A 23,055-nucleotide genomic window follows, 5' to 3' on the forward strand; every position below is an offset into this window, starting at 1 on the left:
TTAAAATGAATGATAAATGTATACTTCATTTTTTTTTTTTTTTTCAAATGTATCAGATTTCAACTTAGATCATTGAACATTATATTCAGAGGCATAGAATAACTGCAAATCAGAATACAGAGCAAAACAGAGAAGATTTATACAAACTTAATCAGTCAGTCTTTCTCCTAGAAAAGGAAGGAAGGTATGCTGGTGAAAAGAAAAAAGAAATAAAGACATCATGATCAAGAGGTGTTGACAGTTCGGTTTCTCTAAACATATTTTTCGGTCATCCACGCCTCCATTGTTTAAAATGTGGTGAATGGTATGAGATGGCAGACAGTTGGATAAAGGTTCTCCTGGGGTTGTGTGTCAGTTGTTGGAAAGCAGATAGAGATAGATAGAGGCGTTTGTATCAGTGAGGCTCATAAGAGCAGGCAGCCACTTCTCTTCTTGCGCTTGCGGACCTGCAGCGCCGCCCTGGTGGCCATCTCAAACACCTCCCGCACTCCCTCCTTAGTTTTAGCAGAACACTCCAGATATCCAAAAGCACTGATCCTGTTAGCCATATCACGCCCCTCCTCGGGTTTTACAGGTTCCTGAAACATAGACATTACAGTTCTGTTAAAAAGTATTTGTATATCTATCCTGATTTATTCTGTTTTTGTCTATATCACACACAAAATGTTTCAAAAATTCAAATAAAATCTAACAAAAAAACAAAGGCAATCTGAGTAAACACAAAATATAGGTTTTCAATGATAATGTTATTTATTGAAGAAAAAAAATGTTCCAATACCAACTGGGCCTGTAAGTTACTAAATCCCCAAATCTATGAAACTGCATTCATAATGGGGTTCAGCTGGACTAGACACACCCAGGCCTGATTACTGCCAGCCCTGTTCAAATCAACACCTAAATAGAACTTAAGCAGCATAACGTTGGCTAAAAGGTCTCACCCAGTAGCACACGATGCCAAGGTTGAATGAAATTCCAGAAATGAGGAAAAAGGTGATTGAAATACATCAGTCTAGGAAGAGTTTTACAAAGCTATTTCAAAAACTCTGGGACTTCAAAAGAACCACAGTGAGAGCCATTATCTCCAAATGGAGAAATCTTGGCACAGTAGTGAACCTTCCCAGAAGTGGCCGACTTTCCACAATTCCTCCAAGAGCACAGCGACAACTCATGCAGGAAGTCACAAAAAAGCCAAGGACAACATCCAAGGAACTGCAGGCCTCTCTCGCATCAATAAATGTCACTGTGGCAAAAATGCCATCCATGGAAAAGTGGCGAGGCGAAAACCACTGCTAACCCAGAAGAACATTAAGGCTCATCTGAATTTTGCCAAAACACACCATGATGATCCTCAAACCTTTTGGGAGAATGATCTGTGGACTGAGGAGTCGAAAGTGGAACTGTTTGGAAGACAGGGGTCCCGTTACATCTGGCATAAATAAAACACAGAATTCCACAAAAAGAACATCATACCTACGGTCAAGCATGGTGGTGGTAGTGTGATGGTGTGGTGATGCTTTGCCTCTACAGGGCCAGGGCGACTTGCAATAATTGAGGGAAACATGAATTCTGCTCTCTACCAGAAAATCCTAAAGTAGAACATCCGGTCATCAGTCCATGAGTTGAAGCTCAAACGCAACTGGATTATGCAGCAAGATGATGATCCAAAGCATAGGAGTAAGTCCACCTCTGAATGGCTCAAAAGAAGCCATTAAAGTTTCGGAGTGGCCTAGTCAAAGTCCTGACTTAAAACCAATTGAGATGCTGTGCGAGGATCTTAAACGGGCAGTTCATGCTTGAAAATCCTCTAATGTAACTGAACTAAAGCAGTTCTGCAAAGAGTAGTCCAAAATTCCACCACAGCATTGTGAAAGACTGATCTTCAGTTATCGGAAGCATTTGGTTGCAGTTGTTGCTGCTAAAGGTGGCACAACCAGCTATTAAATTTAAGGGGGCAGTTTGTTTTTCACATGGTTGATATAGGTGCTGGATATCTTTTTTGCTTGAATAAAAAAAGCATTTGAAAACTGTATTTTGTGTTGACTCAGGCTGCCTTTGTTTTATGTTATATCTCATTTGAAGATCTAAAACAATTTAGTATGAAAAATACACAAAAATAGGAAATCAGGAAGGGGGGAAATACTTTTTCACAGCATTGTATATTATGCTTAAGTCAAAGTCAATAAACCAAAAGAGTCAAACACATATTGGATTGAATAAATTGTCTCCTTAAGCCGGCACCACACTAGCCGATTTTTCCAGTGATTTTCAGGTGTCAGCTTCATTAACATAATTGCTGGCCAGGCGAAGGGAGACAAAGTGTGCATTAACATCTGTAAGCGGGAGGTCGTTAATCACTTGACCATCAGGACTCCCTGCTGAGTTCATACACCATTTTGTATCAGCAAGTGTGTCATACCTCCATCTGAAGAGTGAGATCTCAGCAAAATAGTCAGCTAGTGTGACACAATGGACCAAAATCAAGTTGTCCTGAGTCTGTTATAGTGTGGCACCAGCTTTATGCGGAGTACATGATAAGAAAATTATAATTTTTTGGGGTGAACAATACCTTTAAAAACCATTATATTTACTACACTTAATTATTGCACGGTAAAATAATACGGAGCACATGGAATTGACTAAATTCAACAAAAGGCAATGGCAAAAAAAAAAAAAAAAAAAAAAAAAAAAAAGAGGGGGTGTGGGTGCACTAAGCACTCCATCAAAAACCAAAAAAAAAAAAAAAAAAAATTTGGTAAAGAAAACAAATCAGAAATAATATGCCTCATCTTAATTACAGTCCTGTTTTCTAAGTCAAATTCCAATGGTATCATGTCTTTAATCTAATATTATTTAGTGGAAACTTAAATGGATTGCTGTGAGCAACTCAAAGTGGAAATGGTTTGCCCTGGGACAGTTGTGTCACCCACACATCTAGTTTTAGTTAATATTTTTGCAAATTTATGAATTTGCTTCCATATGATTGCCCAATACCACACTTAATTAATGGGGAATTTTTTCACTTTGGGTTTTCTCACCTTGAACAATTTATTTTGACTTTATTATGACAGTGTATTAGTGTCTCAAGTTGTTCTGATGCATGTAAAAGCCAGCATGAGATCCCTCCATATTTTATGAAAGTTCATACTGTAAACTCTCCTTTATGACAATGTATACATTTTCTGGAAAACACTCATTGATAGACCAATATACTGTCTATAAATGGCCAATTTTTAGCTATATGCCGATTAACACTATCAGCCGATCATCATGCCAGCATAGCCGATTAACGGAAGTGTTTGTTCCTCCTTGAATCAATTCCAAAATCAACTGACAGCCTTGTCAACACATACTAAAAAAAAAAAAAAGTTTTTTTTATTTTTTTATTTCAATAATTTTGTGTACATCTCTTTAAGTTTGACTACATCCTTCCTGTCACCAAAACCTTTTTTCAGCTTTCATGACACCACTGTTAAACTAAAGGCTAAAAGTGTTTTTTTTACATTGCTAACATATCTCTGTGAGCTTGAGTTAAGACTGTTAAACGTTACACTTTACAATAGTGTATACACTTTAAAATTGTCTATGATACACTGCCTGGCCAAAAAAAAAAAAGAAAAAAAAGCAGCCGTTTGGATTTAAATAAGCAGATAATTAAGAGCCTATGACTGGATCATTATTGCAGTGATTTATATGTCTCAGCTGGCAACAATTCTTTTAACCCTAACAGCTGCAGTATGTAGCTTCTCATTTCTTAAACAACCATGTTGGAAGATGTATCCGTGGTTGTGGAAAAGATGTTACTGTGTTTCAGAAGGGGCAAATTATTGGCCTGCATCAAGCAAAGAAAACAACAAAAGGAGATTGCTGGAATCACTGGAATTGGGTTAAGAATTGTCCAACGCATTATTAAAACCTGGAAGGATAGTGGTGAACCGTCAGCTTTGCGGAAGAAATGTGGTCGAAAAAAATCTTGAATGATCATGATCGGAGATCACTAAAACGCTTGAAGTCACATCGTAAAAAATTGACAGTAGAACTCAAGGCTGTTTAATAGTGAAAGTTAGAGCATTTCCACATGCACAATGTGACGAGAATTTACAGGATCGGGTCTAAACAGCTGTGTGTCCACAAGAAAGACACTTGTTAGTGAGGCTATTGGAAAAAAACTACTTCAATTTGCCAGAGAGCATAAAGATTGGACTGTGGAGCAAATGGAAAAAGGTAATGTGGTCTGATGAGTCCAGATTTACCCTATTCCAAAGCGATGGGCACGTCAGGGTAAGAAGGGAAGCGCAGTAAGCGATGCACCCATCATGCATAGTGCTTACTGTACAAGCCTCTGGAGGCAGTGTTATGATCTGGGGTTGCTTTAATTGGTCAGGTCTAGGCTCAGCAATGTCATGCAGCAATAAAATAAAGTCAGCTGACTAGCTGAATGTACTGAAAGACCAGGTTGTCCCATCAATGGATTTTTCCTTCACTGACGGCACGAGCATATTCCAGAATGACAATGCCAAGATTTATCAGGCTCAAACTGTGAAAGAGTGGTTCAGTGAGCATGAGGAATCATTTTGACACATGAATTGGCCACCACAGAGTCCTGACCTTAACCCCATTGAAAGTCTTTGTGATGTGCTGAAGACGACTTTTCGGAGTGGTCTGACTCTTGTCGTAAATACAAGATCTCGGTCAAAAATTAATGCAACTCTGGATGGATATAAATGTTGTGAAGGTTGTCGAAATAATGCCACGATGAATGCGCACTGTTATCAAAGCTAAAGGCGGTCCAACAAAATATTAGAGTATGCAAATGTTTTTTGGGGCCAGGCAGTGTACAATACAGACTATACCACATTAATTGTTTCATAGTGTAGTATGCTGAAACACTAATCGCATGACCCACAATCTGGTGCATTCCTGTAGAGAGAAAAATCAGGCTTTCAGCTCAATGAACATTCCCAAACACTTAACAAATAGTGATGTCCTGTTTGTGAACGAATCGTTCTTTTGAACTGGTTCTTTTTAGTAAACAAGATGAACCAGTTCTCCAAATCGGACTGAATCATTTGAAACAGTTTGTGTCTCGAGTCAGCACTGATCCACAATTTACTCTTTGAATATTAAATATCTTAACCTGTCTCTCGGACATGCCTGACACCCCGACTCTAAATTAGCAGATAACCGGAAGTATAATGATCCTAGAACTGGTGATATCTGCTTTTCCTAACTCTTCTTTGCAATGAAACACTCCGACTAGTTCACAAATCAGATTGAACGCTCTGGTCACAACAGTTCTCGAGTCAACAGTACGAGTCGCTCGTAACAGTTCTCGAGTCAACAGTACACTGAACTGAGAATTGCCACTTTCAGAGGTGTCCGACACACTGAGAACTGATGAGCTGCTGATACTTAGTATGTGTGTGATTAAATGACAAAATGTATGTTTCTGGTGTATTTTGCTGAACAGCAGAAAGTATAACAAATATAACACACTGGAAATATACTTATGACTTGACTGTATTACCGTTTTACTGCTGATCAGTGAATTGCTGATGAGCATGCATGAACCGAGGACTTGAATGAGGGGTCAAAACGTTTCAGTAGAGAGATGTAAATGAATTTGACTACTGAGTACTGTGCATGCAGATTATATTTGAAGTTGTTATGAGCTGGATCATAGTTTCTGTAAAAAAAAGGGTGAGTTGATTAAGACTAGTTTAATTACTTTATATACTTTTGACACATAGAACATCCGAGTTTGTACATCAGTGTCAGTATTGGGTTTAGATACAAAACTTTAATGTAGGATGTGCTGTAAAACAACTGAATGAAACACTGATGACAATAAACACCCTTATTATTATAACTTAAATAAAATGTCATAATCAGCAATATGCACTTACACATGGCTTTATTGAATGTGTTTGAATGTGTTCCACGATGCTGGGGCATTAGCATTATGTACAGTGACTTCATTACACGATGACATAAAAGAACTGGTGAATTTTTTTTTTTTTTACCGGTTCATTGAAACTAACCGTCCAAAAGAACCGGTTCGTGGAAAAGAATCGGACTTCCCATCACTACTAACGACACCTTTTGTTAGCTACCTAAAATGGCATTGAAACATCTTTACCCCGAACGGTTCTCCTTCCCAATATATTGCTTTGTGGGAAAAAGTAGCAAAGCATTTCTGGAGACCATGATAAGTCATTGGCATATCATAAAATTTTGTAAGGTTTATACTAAATTTGCTTGAACAAATGTATATGTAGAATGACTAGTATGGATGTACACTATTTTGAACAAAGCTATAGTGTCTCACTCTCACACCCACAGTATGATGCAACCCCTGAGAGGCAGTTTTATCCACACAGGAAACAGCTGCACTTCCATTTTCCTGTGTGGCTGTCAGAGAGAGGAAGTGACTTAAGTGTCCTGTTTGTTAAGGCAAAGGCCAACAAAAGGCCTCAGCTGTCTTTTATAAAACACTTCCTCTAGTTGCTGTGGCAACACCTGTTTAACAAGCATAATCACACACTGGCCATACCTGTTTCATCTTGATGAGCTCCCTGCGTGTGTGTTCATCATTTCGCAGGTCCTTTTTATTTCCCACCAGGATGATGGGAACATTGGGACAAAAATGTTTTACTTCTGGTGTCCACTTCTCTGGGATATTCTCTGCGATAGAACAAAACAGTTGCCAAACAATAGATGTATTACGTTAGAAATGTTTCTCATAAATAATTTGATTACAATAAATAATTGTGCATTTATACAGCATTAACTAAATTCACTTTCATATTTGCTTCCATTAACTCGTGTTGAAATTGTGTTCACTGTTATGTGTGTTGCATTTTATACAAGTTAGGTGATGTCAGGGCTTAGCAATAAGGATCGTCCAATGACCACCTGTCACCTGTCCAGCACTGCGATTTCACTACATCTTACATTTTCTGATCATGCACATGTGATTTTATGCCTTGCAAACTTAAACATTTGGATTTTTGTGTTATATAAAACACTGTTATTAACTTTTGCTGATTTAAATAGCGTATAACATTATCTAATTATGTAAAGGTATAATTATTTATACTGTAGATAGCTAACATAGACGAGGATTTGTCGAAATTGCAAAATTGAGTTACTTGTGTTAGTTTGGATGCATCAATTAGAATGGGGTGAAAATTATAAACTAATCAGTAAAGTCTTGCACTGTATGCCATTGTTTTCCAGCAGATGTGTGTTTAGATTAATTTATAGCTGTCATTAAGTAAAAAAAATATTTTTTTTTTTTATGAAAGCTATGAAAAATATAATGTTTTTGTTTCATCATATATGGAATCTTACATATTTGTGGATTTTGGCAATTCGGGCAAGCAGAAGAAATCCTTAGGGCCATATTTTAGTGCCTTATGCGATATGATAGGTGTGGGTGAGAAACAGATCATTATTTAAGTGCTTTTTTACTAGACATCTCCACCTTTTACCAGCCCTGACCAGTAGGTGGTGATATGTACGAAGAATGCAAATTGCCAAAAAACAAAGAAGAATGTGGAAGTGAGAGACTGATAGTAAAAAAGAACACAAATATTGATCTGTTTCTCACCCACAACTATTATATTGCTTCAGAAGATATTGATTTAACCACTTGAGTCGTATGGATTACTTTTATGCTGCCTTTATGTGCTTTTTGGAGTTTCAGAGTTCTAGCCACCATTCACTTGCATTGCATGTACCTACAAAGCTGAGCTCTAAAAATCTTAATTTGTGTTCTGCAGAAGAAAGTCATGCACATCTGGGATGGCATGTTGGTGAGTAAATGATGAGAAAATTTACATTTGTGTGATCTACTGACACACAAATCACGACTAGTACTAAAAGTGATCGATAGCTCTTTAAAGGGTTAGTTCACCCAAAACTGAAAATCCTCACATGATTTACTTACCTTTAAGCCATCCCAAATGTGTATGACTTTCCTTCTTCAGCAGAACCGAAGTGAAGATTTTTATATTAGCAAATTTTAGCTCATGTGAATGGGTGCCATCAGGCTGCTGGCTGTTTGACGGTCCAAAATGCATATTTAGGCAGCAATTTAAAGTTAAAAATTTTTTTATTTCCATTAGTTTCTAACACCAACTTACTAGTTTGCTACAGAAGACATTAATTGATCAACTGGAGTTGTGTGGATTACATTTTGCTGTCCAAATATGCCTTTTGGACCGTCAAACAGCCAGCAGTCTGATGGCACCCATTAACATGAATTGTATAGACAAACTGAGCTGAAATCGGTTCTGCTGAAGAAGGAAAGTCATACACATCTGGGATGGCTTAAAGGTAAGTAAATCATGAGAGAATTTTCATTTTTGAGTGTACTAACCCTTTAATATCATCTGCTGGTGGAATACTCATACTGCAAATGCAGGAGCAGGAAAAAAAAAGGAGTTTAGAATTTGCCCCGAGATGAGATGTAGCTTTCAAACGTCTTGGCGCAACAACCTATTTCTCAGGAAAACAGCAAAGTCCACTTTGTGCCACTTCATTATCATACAATTAACCCACAGTTTTCAGGCATACACCCACAGACAGCGTGGTCATGAAAATAGAGCCCTTATTGTTGAGTCTTTGACATATGCAATGTTCTTACAGCAGTACCTAAACTATCTGGACTGTCTATAGAGAAACACATCAGAATAACATCTGTGTCTGGATACGACAATGGCCTCAACCGATCATAGTCTTCCTGACCAGCTGTGTCCCACAGAGCCAACTCCACCTGAGACAAAGACAGAGAGAGGAAGAGAGATCAGAATTGTTTCTCAGCTGAAGCTATTTCTCTGGACTTTGAGGGGCCATGTCAGTGGCCATAAATATAAAAAAACATTTGCAAACCAGAAGCTATTTAAAGAGGCTACTGCAGTCTGCAGTGCACTTGCAGTCTTTCATGAGCACTAAGAAGACTATACATCTCAATTCTTAGCCCAAAGATGCACTGCAATCTTCTGAAGTTTTCAAATAGAGAATAAGACCATCCAAACAGGATGCTGGAACAAACAACCATTTCCTGCTCTAGTGAGTTCAGATCAGAGGAGAGCGCCCTCTTTATATCCCACAATATATACATTTACATTTATTCATTTGGCAGACGCTTTTATCCAAAGCGACTTACAAGAGAGGAAAACATAAGCGAATCATCTTAGGAGACAGTGGTATGAAAAGTGCTGTATTACAAAGTATCACTAGCATCATAATTGTATTCAAAATAGAATAAAGTGCAACAGAAATTTTTTTTTTTACACAGCATGTTTGATCAGGGCAGTCACAAATTTAGGTTACAAATATGGCTACTGCAGGAACAACTTGCTCTCTCTCTCTCTCAAACAAGCATACACACACATTGCTCTGTGTTTCTGTCTACAAAACCAGGAAGAAGGATTGTGTACAACTCTATTTTAGGCCTACTGACCTGTTTGCCATCCACCTCTATGTCAGCGATGTAGTTTTCAAAAACTGTGGGCACATAAACCTCAGGAAACTGGTCTTTACTGAAGACAATCAGCAGGCAGGTTTTACCACAGGCTCCATCTCCTACAATCACCAGCTTCTTACGGATTGCTGCCATCACTGTAGAGAGAGAGAGGGATAAAAACAGCAATGATCAAATTCACAAACAAGTCCTGATAATTGCCAGAATACTTAATTTTCACATGACTCAGTTATAGAGATGCAATATAGTGTAACAGAAGGGTACATTCCATTTAGCCCAATAGTGCCCTGAGAAGTGGACTTGATGGTATTTGGCCCTCTTGGGGGCCATTCACACTGAATGCGTTCTTGCCATAAAAAAAAAAAAAAAAAAATGTAAACGCAGTGCAACAAATGAAACAGAATGCAAAAGGAGTGTTTTTAAAAACTATTGCTGATCTGTATTTGATATGGCATCAAAAACCACAGTGCTCTGCAACAAGACACGTGTCAGCAGTCAAAGGCATCCGTCAAGCACGTTTACATAGAAAAACAATGTAAAAAAAAAAAAGTGCAGACACATGCAAATAATTTTTGCAAACGTATGTATGTGTGTGTATATATATATATATATATATATATATATATATATATATATTGTAGTGGGTTCCAGTAGGAAGGAAACGGGAGCCGGGGTTGCAGTCCAAGTGTGCTTTTTATTTTAGGTTTCACTCAAAATTGTGCTTTTCAGCCAGTCATTTACTTTTCACACACAGCTTCCATTAAACAGTCAAGCAACTTTAATATGACAGAGGTTCAGCTCACAGCGTGGCTTCAGGGTGTGTGTGTGTGTGTGTGTGTGTGTGTGTGTGTATGGCACCAACTCTCTCTCTTGGTCTGTCGCTCCGGTGGTCTTTTAAAGCCCATCTCCGTCGTCACTGTAATGAGACACAGGTGTTTAATATCAACAATCACCAGATGATGGCCCTTACCGCTTCCTCTCTCCCCAGTGACAGTCACACGACCACGTCCTGCTCCACATACCCCCACAGCCCAACTCAGGCCCGGGCCCCGTTCGGCCTGCTAACCCCACCCCATTCCTGGAGAGGAAATCAGCCAAAACCATCTGCGGCCCCGGCCTGTGGACCACCTTAAATTTGAAGGGCTGAAGTGCCAGGTACCAACGAGTGATCCGCGCGTTGGTTTCCTTCATGCGGTGGAGCCACTGAAGCTTGGCGTGATCCGAGCAGAGGATAAAGGCCCGCCCCAGCGGGTATTAGTGAAGGATTAGGACCGCCCACTGGATGGCGAGGCACTCTCTCAATTGTGCTGTACTTCGTCTCTTTCAAAGAGACCTTGCGACAAATGTACAGCAAGGGCCGCTCCACCCTCTCCACCTCCTGCGAGAGCACGGCCCCCAAACCCCTCTCTGATGCATCCGTCTGCAAAATGAAGGGGAGAGAGAAGTTAGGAGCATGCAGAAGCAGCCCGCAACAGAGTGCAGATTTCACTCTCGTCCACTGGACCGGATCTGGCGCCCCCTTTTTAGTGAGATCAGTCAAGGGGCTGGTGACAGAGAAACTAGGCACAAACCTTCGGTAGTAGCCAGCCAGCCCCATAAACTGTCTCACCTCCTTTTTGGTCTTGGGACGTGGGCAGGCCGCTATCACCACAGTCTTAACAATTTGAGGCCGTACCTGCCCATGACCCAAGTGGTAGCCCAGATACCATACTTCCACCCATCCAATTACGCACTTTTTCGGGTTTGCCGTGAGCCCCGCCCATCTCAGCGACCTCAGGACGGCTCTCAGATGCTGCATATTCCTTTGCCAGTCGTTACTGTATATGATGATGTCGTCTAAATAGGCAGCGGCATATGCAGCGTGTGGCCGGAGAATCTTGTCCATGAGGCACTGGAACGTGGCGGGAGCCCACGAACAAACCGAATGGAAGAGTGACAAATTGGTGTAATCCGAACAGTGTGGGAAAATGCCATTTTCTCGGGATAATGGAGCTAAGGGGATACTGCCAATGCCCCTTTGTTAAATCCAGTGTTGAATAAAACTGATGAGCACCCAACCGATCAAGCAGTTCGTCAATTCGGGGCATTGGGTATGCATCAAATTTAGACACCGTGTTGACATTCCGGTAATCTACACAGAACCGGACTGACCTGTCACTCTTAGGTACAAGAACAGCTAGGCTGGCACAATTGCTGTGCGATTCTTCTATTACCCCCATCTCAAGCATTACCTCTAATTCATCCCGAATCACTTTTTTCTTATGTTTGGGCAAGCAGAACGGCCAACTACACACTACCACCCCCGGTGGGGTCTCAATATGGTGTTGTATGAGGTTCGTATGACCGGGAATAGGCGAGAACACATCTGCAAATTCCTTTTGCAATTTGGCCACTCCCGCGAGCTGGGACGGTAAGAGGTGGTCTCCACAAGGGACCGGGGTGAATGGATCGGCTTTGAAGTTCACCTCCGGCCCAAGCTCTGCTCTCTCCGGAACTACTGTCACCATGGTCACAGGGACTGCCTCTCTCCATAATTTAAGGAGGTTGAGGTGGTAAATTTGATGTGCTCTGCATCTATCCATTCGTTTAACTTCATAATCGATATCCTCGACTCGCCGTGTAACCTCAAAAGGCCCATGCCACTTGGCGAGTAATTTCAAGCTTGACGTGGGCAGCAATACAAGGACTTTGTCTCCCGATGCAAATTTCCATAGCCGGGCACCCCTATTATAGAGCCAGCTTTGTGTCTCTTGAGCTTAGAGCAAATTCTCCTGTGACAACCAACCCAGTGTGTGTAGCTTTGCTCGAAGATCAAGGACATACTGAATTTCATTTTTGCTTTGGGAAGGTCCCTCCTCCCACGCCTCCTGTATGACGTCAAGCACCCCATGGGGCCAACATTCATACAGGAGCTCGAAGGGGGAAAACCCCATGGAGGCATGCGGGACCTCCCTGACTGCAAATAATAGGGGTTCCAGCCATTTGGCCCAGTTTCTATCATCCTCGTGTACAAACTTACGAATTGTATTTTTCAGGGTTCGATTAAGTCGTTCAACCAGCCCGTCAGTTTGCGGGTCATAAACGCTGGTGCGAATCGATTTAATCCCCAGCAATTCATAAAGTTTGCAGAGTGTACGTGACATAAAAGTTGTGCCTTGCTCGGTGAGGATTTCATTCAGAATCCCCACCCAGGAGATAATTTTGAAGAGTGCCTCCACAACACTGCGTGCTGAGATGTTGCATAAAGGCACCGCTACCGGATATCGTGTTGCATAATCCACCAGGACTAATACAAATTCTTTCAAAGGGGACCTCGATTAATGGTAATGGGTGCAATGACGCTTTTGGGGTGGCCGGTGGATTCACCAACCTGACATTCGTGGCATGCCGCACACCATCTGCGCACATCCCCGCAAATACCCGGCCAATAAAAGCGGGCCATTAAACAGTGCAGTGTTCTCTCGTCATAAGTGACCCGCCGTAGGATTATGGTGAGCCGCCTGGAAAAGTGTTTCCCGACGGCTCCTCGGGACTAATAACTGGGTTGTATTTTCATGGGTTTGAGTGTCCTGCGTCACTCAATACAACCGGACCCTAATAATCGAAAAATACAGGTATGTGAGGGCGACATCAAGTTGTTGCCGCATGCCATCTATTACTCTCAATTGGTCTAATGCGTGCCTAAGGGTTGTCACATGATTGCTCTAGAGGGAAATCCCCCTCTGCAAACTCTCTCAGGGCAGGAGTGCCAGAGGATTCCTCTACTGTGTCATCCTGACGCTGAGCAGACGTGAACAGCCCTGGCTCCGCCTCCCCAGCCATCGCGTCACACATCACACTCTGAGATTTCGGTTTACAGGACCCATCCACACACAATGCTTTTAATAATCTTTTAAACCCCGGCCAAATGGTCCCCAGAATCAATGGATGGGTGAGGCGGGAATTAACCGCGGCCTCCACTCTATGCTTTACCCTCCGGAACTGAATGACGGTTGTCACTACCGGATATTTGTGAACATCCCCATGCACACACCTCACCATCACCTTGTGTTTTGCATCCAAAGCCCCATCATGAACCAAGCCGTGGTGAATCGAGGTTTGATTACAACCGGAATCCACCAGGGATTGGTATGTACGGCCCTTAATTTTTTACCGGTATGCGACACATCCCTGCTCGATTGGGGGCAGTCTGTGGCGTGCTGGGGACCCGGATCTACGTCTCCACCTCCATTTCTGGACACCAGTCTTGGATGTGTCTTGGCTCCCCGCAACTCCAACAGACATGCCCAGGCTTCCCAGCTGCAATCGTGGTGGCGGAGACATCAACCTGGGAAGGGCGACGGAAAGGGGTAGGGGAGGGGGCCAGCACATAGTGCAGCCCGCAGAGGCGGGGCGCCGGTTTGGGTGGTAACACTCCCCATTTCTGGGGAGCGGGTATAGGGCGTGAGGGAGGAGAGGGAGAGACAAGAGGGGGAATAGTAGCAAGAGGGGGGAGAGAGAGAGAGAGAGTGAGAGAGAGAGAGAGATCTGGACTGCTGCTTCCACTTCCGGGTAGGCTGTCATGTGGGATTTGGCCAGCTGGATGGCGTCATCCACCGACGTGGGGTGATGGCACTGGACCCATTCCGTGGTTCTTCGGGGCACGCATACGGTCAGCTGCTCCAGCACCATCAGCTCGATGAGGTCTCCCATGCCGTGGCCTTCCTCGGCTAGCACCCATTTCCGGCAGGCATCACGGGGCTGCTGGGCAAATGCAAACAGGTGGCCGGTTTCGCTCAGGGTGAGGGATCGGAACCGCTGGCGGTATTATTCCGGTGTGTGGCCAACCCGTTGCAGGACAGAGGTCTTCAGCTTCTTGTAGTCCAGGCGGTCCTCAACTGATAATCACTGTTTCTCATGATCTTAAAAAATCTTTTGATCTGAAGGCGTATGCTTAAATATTTGAAATTAGTTTTGTAGACAAAAATATAATTGTGCCACCATATTAATTTATATCATTATAAAACTAATATGTAATTAAAAAAAAAAAGTTTTTAAAATTGATGACTTGGACCAAATAATAAATAAAAGCAGCCAATAAGTGCCCAACATAGATGAGAACTCTTTCAATACTGTTTAAAAAGCATCCCAGGGTGATACCTCAAGAAGTTGGTTGAGAAAATTCTAGGCAAAGGGTGACTACTTTGAAGATGCTAAAATATAACACAGTTTTGATTTATTTTGTTTAGTCACAACATAATTCCCATAGTTCCATTTATGTTATTCCATAGTTTTAATGACTTTACTATTATTCTAAAATGTGAAAAAAATAATAATAAAGAATAAGTGTTTCAAAACTTTTGACCGGTAGTGTGTGTGTGTATTTGTGTATATATATATATATATATATATATATATATATATATATATATATATATATATACACACATACACACACACACACACACACACACACACACACACACACACACACACACAGTTGTGCTCAAAAGTTTTCATACCCTTGGAGAATTGGTAATATACGTATGTACCATTTTTTTAAAAACATGAGTGAGCAGGCAAAACACATTTCTTTTATTTCTTATGGGATTCATATTCAACTGTAGGTTATAACAGAATGGCACAATCATAAAACAAAACATGGCAACAAAGAAAAAAATGAAATGACCCCTGTTCAAAAGTCTGCATACCCTTAGTTCTTAATAATGTGTATTGCCCCCTTAGCATCAATGACAGCGTGCAGTCTTTTGTAATAGTTGTCTATGAGGCCCCAAATTCTTGCAGGTGGTATAGCTGCCCATTCGCCTTGGCAAAATGCCTCCAGGTCATACAAAGTCTTTGGTCGTCTTGCATGAACCGCACGTTTGAGATCTCCCCAGAGTTTCTCGATGATATTAAGGTCAGGAGACTGTGATGGCCACTCCAGAACCTTCACCTTTTTCTGCTGTAACCACTGGAGGGTCAACTTGGCCTTGTGCTTAGGGTCATTGTCGTGCTGGAAAGTCCATGCGCCGCTTTCGTGCAGAAGAATGCAAATTGTCTGGCAGTTTTTCTGATAACATGCTGCATTCATCTTGCCATCAATTTTCACAAGATTCCCCATGCCTTTAGAGCTCACACACCCCAAAAACATCAGTGAGCCACCACCATGCTTCACAGTGGGGATGGTATTCTTTTCACTATAGGCCTTGTTGATCCCTCTCCAAACATAGCGCTTATGGTTGTGACCATAAAGCTCTATTTTGGTCTCGTCACTCCAAATTACAGTGTACCAGAAGCTGTGAAGCGTGTCAAGGTGTTGTCGGACATATTGTAACCGGGCTTTTTTGTGGCATTGGCGCAGTAAAGGTTTCTTTCTGGCAACTCGACCGTACAACTCATTTTTTTTCAAGTATCGTCATATTGTGCTCATTGAAACATCCACAATGTCTTTTTCCAGAACAGCCTGTATTTCTCCTGAGGTTACCTGTGGATTTTTCTTTGTATCCCGAACAATTCTTCTGGCAGTTGTGGCTGAAATCTTTCTTGATCTACCTGACCTTGGCTTGGTATCAAGAGATCCCCAAATTTTCCACTTCTTAATAAGTGATTGAACAAAACTGACTGGCATTTTCAAGGCTTTGGATATCTTTTTATATCCTTTTCCATCTTTATAAAGTTCCATTACCTTGTTACGCAGGTCTTTTGACAGTTCTTTTCTGCTCCCCATGGCTCAGTATCTAGCCTGCTCAGTGCATCCACGTGAGAGCTAACAAACTCATTGACTATTTATACACCGACACTAATTGCAATTTAAAAAGCCACAAGTGTGGTAAATGAACCTTTAATTGCCATTTAAACCTGTGTGTGTCACCTTGTGTGTCTGTAACAAGGCCAAACATTCAAGGGTAGGTACTTCTTTTGATCAGGGCCATTTGAGTGATTTCTGTTATCATTATGATTTAAAAAGGAGCCAAACAACTATGTGATGATGAATGGCTTCATATGATCACTATCCTTAAATAAAAGACCTGATCAGTCATATTTTCAAAATCAATGCCAAAATTTCACAATTTCTGCCAGGGTATGCAAACTTTTGAGCACAACTATATTATATATATATATATATATATATATATATATATATATATATATATATATATATATATATATATATATACACACACACACACACACACACACACACACACACACAGAGTTTAGTACTATGCGAAGGTTATTGGCACTTAAAAATGTTGCATAGTGAGGATGACTACAAAAATAATTTTTTTGTGAGAGATCTAATGTGCCTAAGACTATATACACTGGTGGCCAAAGGTTTGGAATAATGTACAGATTCTGCTCTTTTGGAAAGAAATTGTTACTTTTTTCACCAAAGTGGCATTCAACTGATCACAATGTATAGTCAGTATATTAATAACGTGAAAAATTACTATTTCAATTTGAACTACTTCAAAGAGTTCTCATCAAAAACTCATCCATGTGCAGCAGCGAAAGCTTTGCAGATCCTTGGCATTCTAGCTGTCAGTTTGTCCAGGTACTCAGGTGACATTTCACCCTACACTTCCTGTAGCACTTGCCATAGATGTGGCTGTCTTGTTGGGCACTTCTCACGCACCTTACAGTCTAGCTGATCTCAAAAAAGCTCAATGGGGTTAAAATCCATAACACTCTTTTCCAATGATCTGTTGTCCAATGTCTAAGTTCCTTTGCCCTCTCTGACCTTTTCGTTTTTCTGTTTCAAAAGTGGCTTTTACTTTGCAAATCTTCCTATAAGGCCTGCACCCCTGAGTCTTCTCTTTACTGTTGTACATGAAACTAGTGTTGAGCAAGTTCAATGAAGCTGTCAGCTGAGGACATGTGAGGCATCTCAATCTAGAGCCCCTGATGTACTTATCCTCTTGTTTAGTTGCACATCTGACCTTCCACATCTCTTTCTGTCCTTGTTAGAGCCAGCTGTCCTTTGTCTTTGAAGTCTGTAGTGTACACCTCTGTATGAAATCTTCAGTTTTTTTGGCAATTTCAAGCATTGGATAGCCTTCATTCCTCAAAACAATGATTGATGAGTTTCTAGAGAAAGTTGTTTCTTTTTTGCCATTTTTGACCTAATACTGACCTTAAGACATGCCAGTCTATTGCATACTGTGGCAACTCATAAACAAACACAAAGACAATGTTAAGCTTCATTTAACGAACCAAGTAGCTTTCAACTGTGTTTGATATAATGGCATGTGATTTTCTAGTACCAAATTAGCAATTTAGCATGATTAGTAATGTCCTGAATATACTTTGTGATCAGCTGAATGCCACTTTGGTGAATTAAAGTACCAATTTCCTTCTGAAAAAGCTAAATCTGTATATTATTCCAAACTTTTAGCCGCCAGTGTACATGAGACTACATATACAGTATAATAATAATATACACACACACACACACACACACACACACACACACACACACACACACCCCAATCAGCCACAGCATTAAAACCAGTGACAGGTGAAGTGAATAACATCGATTATCTCGTTACAGTGGCATCTGTCAACGGGTGGGATGTATTAGGCAGCAAGTGAACAGTCAGTTCATGTGTTGGAAGCAGGAAAAATGGGCAAGCATAAGGATCTGAGTGACTTTGGCACATGCCAAATTGTGATGGCTAGACGACTAGGTCAGAGCATCTCTAAAACGGCAGGTATTGTGCGGTGTCTACCAAAAGTGGCCCAAGGAAGGACAACCGGTGAACCAGCCACAGGGCCATGGGCACCCAAAGCTCATAGATGCGTGTGGGGAGTGAAGGCTAGCCTGTCTAGTCTGATCCCACAGAGGAGCTACTGTAGCACAAATTGCTGTAAAACTTAATGCTGGCCATGATAGAAAGGTGTCAGAACACACAGTGCTTGCTGCGTATGGGGATGCGTAGCCGCAGAGTGCCCATGCTGACCCCTGTCCACCAAACATGGAGCAATGGTAGGTGGTGGCCTGGTCTGATGAATCAAATTTCCTTTTAGTTCATGTGGACAGCCGGGTGTGTGTGCGTCATTTACCTGGGGAAGAGATGGCAGCAGGATGCACCATAGGAAGAAGGCAGGCCGGCGGAGGCAGTGTGACGCTCTGGGCAAAGTTCTGCTGGGACACCTTGAGTCCTGGCATTCATGTGGATGTTACTTTGACACATACCACCTACATAGACTGTTGCAGACCATGTACACCCCTTCATGGCAACGGTATTCCCTGATGGCAGTGGCCTTTTTCAGCAGGATAATGTGCCCTGCCACACTGCAAAAATTGTTCAGGAATGGTTTGAGGAACATGACAGAGTTCAAGATGTTGAATTGGCCTCCAAATTCCCCAGATCTCAATCCGATTGAGCATCTATGGGATGTGCTGGACCAACAAGTCTGATGCATGGAGGCCCCACCTTGCAACTTAAAGGACTTAAAGGATCTGCTGCTAACGTCTTGGTGCAAGATACCACAGGACAACTTCAGAGGTCTTGTGGAGTCCATGCCACGACGGGTCAGAGCTGTTTTGGCGGCACGAGAGGGACCAACATGATATTAGGCAGGTGGACTTAATGTTGTGGCTGATCAGTGTATATATAAAAGTATGGTTTACACAAGTATGCCATCATAGGTGAAACTCCTTTTCTGCACGACTCAAGTGTTCTGTGTTTGGTGAAGTTAACTTGTACACATATCACCTGCTTAGTGTGTTGGTAGCAGTGAACACTATGTAGGGCCCTCTGAATTAGAATGGAGTTAAACTGTTCCAAGATCAATCAGAATCCTGCAATTATGCAGAATCAGGCAGCCAAAATGCTGATAAAGGACCAAATTGACCTAATGAATGAACATCACTCTGGAAAGAAAAGAGCATATTTTGTTCCAGACCTTATTTGGGAGCAGTTATTTCATCCACAAAGACAGACACACATGGAAACCAAGAAAGAATGAGAAAAATGAAAGAAAAAAATACAGAAAGAGGGATATTTTCCTGCCCCAACCTGTCACAAAACATCACGCACTTACACCCACACAGTTTTCTTTAAATAGTGCCAATCATACCAACTGTCCGCATTTGAGCAGGACACACACATATAGAACAGCAAAGCAGCCATCCAGGCCACTGACAGAAACACGACGCTCTACAAAAACCTGACTAGCTGAGCTCAAATATAAATTAATATATATATATATATATATATATATATATATATATATATATATATATATTTTTTTTTTTTTTTTGGTCATGTGTGGACAACAACAGATTAACAACAGATTCATGTGCAATGAGAAAAAAGACGTGAAGCGGGTCAGTGCTATTCTTGAACGTGCATCCCTGGAGAAAGAAATTCGTTCTTGGTGACAGCAGCCTGGTTTCTCACCTGCACACACATTAATCATTCTTACCCTTATTTCACAAGTTCTTCAAATACACCTAGTTTTGCACACTTTGAAAGAGCTGAAGGGATAGTTCACCCAAAAATTAAAATTATGTCATCAACTCACCCTCAAGTCATTCCAAACCCATAAGACTGAGTATCTTCCATGGAACACAAATGGAGACATTTTGAAGAATGTACTGATCGCTCTTTAACATGCAATTGGAATGAATGGGAACTTGACCTTTCAAGTTTCAAAAAGGACACAAAAGCACCCAAACAGTATCATGAAGTGGTCTGTGTGACTCATGTGCTATTTTCCAAGTCACAGTCAAACATCCACCCTATCTCTCCTTAGCGCGTTCATGCAAAAAGTACTGATGTCCTTTTCATCAACAAATCATTCAGCAGGAATGTGCATGAGTAATCGAGTAAGAGTACTTGTTCTGCACCAACTGCTCGAGTATTAAAAAACACTTCTCGAATATCACAAATTCATTTTTCTTTCCTCATTTTCCTGCCGTGAGCAGCGCTGAATTGCACTGTTTTCTCTCTGAATCTCTCTCCAAATTGGGGGGGTGCTGCGAATGTGTGTCATCGAGGTGTTGGGTGAGAGAAGAAGAAATCATGGCATCTGTGCATCTAAAGCAAAGCCAAGTTATGTTTCACTACAGGTAATACTTGTAATATTTTGGCTCTTATTGAATTCTACTCTATTTGTATTCTGTTCTTGTTGGAGTCATGCAACAGATGAGGATCTGCTTTTCTGGTTGAAAAAAATGTGAAATGAACTCAGAAGCTGGACAGCCCAGTATGTGTGTATGAGCGTGAAATCTCTTAACACACTGTGGCATGGGGGGCATGGTCTTGTGTCAGTCTGCGGGAGAGGGAGAGCGGTAAGGCTCGTCACCTGGCTCACAATTATCTCTAACACCTGTCTCTCATTATAGTGATGGCAGAGGGAGACAGGTGTTAGAGATAATTATGAGCTAGGTGACGAGCCTTACCGCTCTCCCTCTCCTGCAGACCGACACATGACCACGCCCCCCCATGCCACACACAGGAAGAGCACATTTTATAAAAAGCAACCTTTCACCACTTGTTTTTCTGAATAATAACATGTGAAATTATAAAAATTTGATGGCCTTTATGTAGACTTCCCGTCAGTATTGGTTTCTATGTAAGCTCTGGGTGAAAGCAAATGTTTTTTTTAACTGTTATTTTTTAATCTTTGTTTTCCATTTTTATTAATGCATATTGTTCATTAAATTTGTTCTACAAAATTACCCAAAGATACCCATCCCTTTCATTCAGACCAGTTTTGTGAACTCAAAGAATGATTCGTCTATGAATAGGTCATGCTACTTCTCTTATAAACGTACTAATAAGGGCAGCTAGGGTGAATGTCAACATTTTCAGTGAATTACTTTGGTCGGGTTCTTACACAAAGCTACATAGCATGACTTCAGAAGAACTATAATATAATGCACTATAGCACACAAATCATATTCTTTCATGGTGCTTTAGTGTCCTTTTGAAAGCTCCAGTTCACATTCATTGCAACTGCATGGAAAAGAGCAACCAGTTCATTCTTCAAAATGATTGAAGTCTTCCACTGACAAAAAGACATCATACAGTTTTGTAACATCATTAAATGATTAATGAATTTTCATTTTGGGGGGAACTATTCCTTTAAGGACAACTCAAATATTCATCATCTGCAAAAAAAAAATAAAAAAAAAAAAATTATTGAAAAGAGATGCGCTCACAATGTGACATTTTTTAACTTACTGCTGCATCAGCAAGCATAATAATATTATGTTCCTTGTTCCAATATTCCACCACGACTAAATTACACTCACAATCTATTCAGTGTCATTCAGGTCACTGAAGTACACATTCAAAAATAACACAAAAAGTGTAAATGAATTCATTACAAATAATTTCAAATCAATTTGATTTTTCCGGGTTTTTTTTTTTTTTTTTTTCAGCAGATGCAGGGATCTGTGACATGGCAGGAATTTTTTTCACCTTATGCTCTCTGGGAATGTTGCCCCCTCTCTTAGTGCACAGTATGGAAAAATTTCTTCAACCTCTGTTGGCAGGAAGAGAAGGAGCTCACTTCCTGTTCTGTCAACTCCCTTCCTGTTCAAATGTAGGTTCCAAAAACCGTTATGTCCATTAAGCTAGCTGAGATTACACCCCTCACAACTGCCACAGCTGCATTTGGGAACAAAGAATACACAAACTGGAACAGAAGATAAAGTGGAATCTGATTGGCTCTCACATTGAGATGGTGGGAACTTCTTCCGCCTAGTGGTCAGTGGTGTTGGTATTTAAAAAATAAAATAGCAAACATCAGACTCAGACATATCACACTAACCCTAACACATCAATCTCGATCAGAGAGATTAAAAAAACAAGTTAAATATAGCAAACACAATTAAACACTGTGGGGAATGACAAACTCGGCTTTGAAGCCGTAAAACAAACATGCACTCTTAAGGGATAGTTCATCCAAAAATGAAAATTCTTCCATCATTTACTCACTCTTATTCCATCTCAGATGTGTATGACTTTCTTTCTTCTGCTGAACACAAAGATTTTTAGAAGAATATCTCTGCTCTATTGGTCCATTCAAAATCTAAATGCAGCACAGCAAATGAAACAGAACGCAAAAGTTAATTTTTACTTTATTTGTATTTGACACTGCATCAAAAAAACTGCAGTGCTCTTTCGTCGTATTAGAGCAAGGGACATTCTTATTCTAGAGAGCATTTGATTGGACAAAAATCCATAGTGCAAGATAAGTCTAATATCTGTGGTCAGAAATATTCAATCTGTAACTTATTAATTATTTGTTACAACCAGCATATATCTCTTCTTTTAAGCACTTTGTAAATACATTTTTAAAAGGCAATACAACTTTACTTGTTTACTTACACAAACACGCTAGCGTTTGCAGGCAAGCATTTGGGGTGTTTGTAGATTAACAGAATGCATGTATCTTGGTTTGCAGTATGCCAGCTAAAATATGCATTGGCAAGAACTATATAGGCTACAAGAGCTAAGAGCACATATAGGTTAGCAGTGAGTATAGGGATCGGGCCAAGGACCCATTTTGTGAGCACAACAACTTACTTCCTGTGCATAAAAGGTCTGTTTGGAAGAATATATTTTCCT

The 23,055-nt window shown here is 40.8% G+C and overlaps 1 protein-coding gene across 1 annotated transcript in view; it reads right to left on the reverse strand.

Moving 5' to 3' along the window:
• LOC127424267 (rho-related GTP-binding protein RhoA-D-like) overlaps positions 1 to 23,055 on the reverse strand; it is a 49,067-nt gene continuing 26,012 nt past the window's right edge. Inside the window, exons 2-5 of the mRNA XM_051669289.1 lie at positions 9,467 to 9,624; positions 8,656 to 8,776; positions 6,551 to 6,681; positions 1 to 578 (exon numbers count right to left, since the gene is read on the reverse strand). Coding sequence (XP_051525249.1) covers positions 405 to 578; positions 6,551 to 6,681; positions 8,656 to 8,776; positions 9,467 to 9,622 — 582 coding nt within the window. The 5' untranslated portion in view covers positions 9,623 to 9,624 and the 3' untranslated portion in view covers positions 1 to 404. The remainder of the gene's footprint in view (positions 579 to 6,550; positions 6,682 to 8,655; positions 8,777 to 9,466; positions 9,625 to 23,055) is intronic.

The sequence above is a fragment of the Myxocyprinus asiaticus genome, chromosome 33 (genome assembly GCF_019703515.2).
Source record: "Myxocyprinus asiaticus isolate MX2 ecotype Aquarium Trade chromosome 33, UBuf_Myxa_2, whole genome shotgun sequence".
NCBI lineage: Eukaryota > Metazoa > Chordata > Actinopteri > Cypriniformes > Catostomidae > Myxocyprinus > Myxocyprinus asiaticus.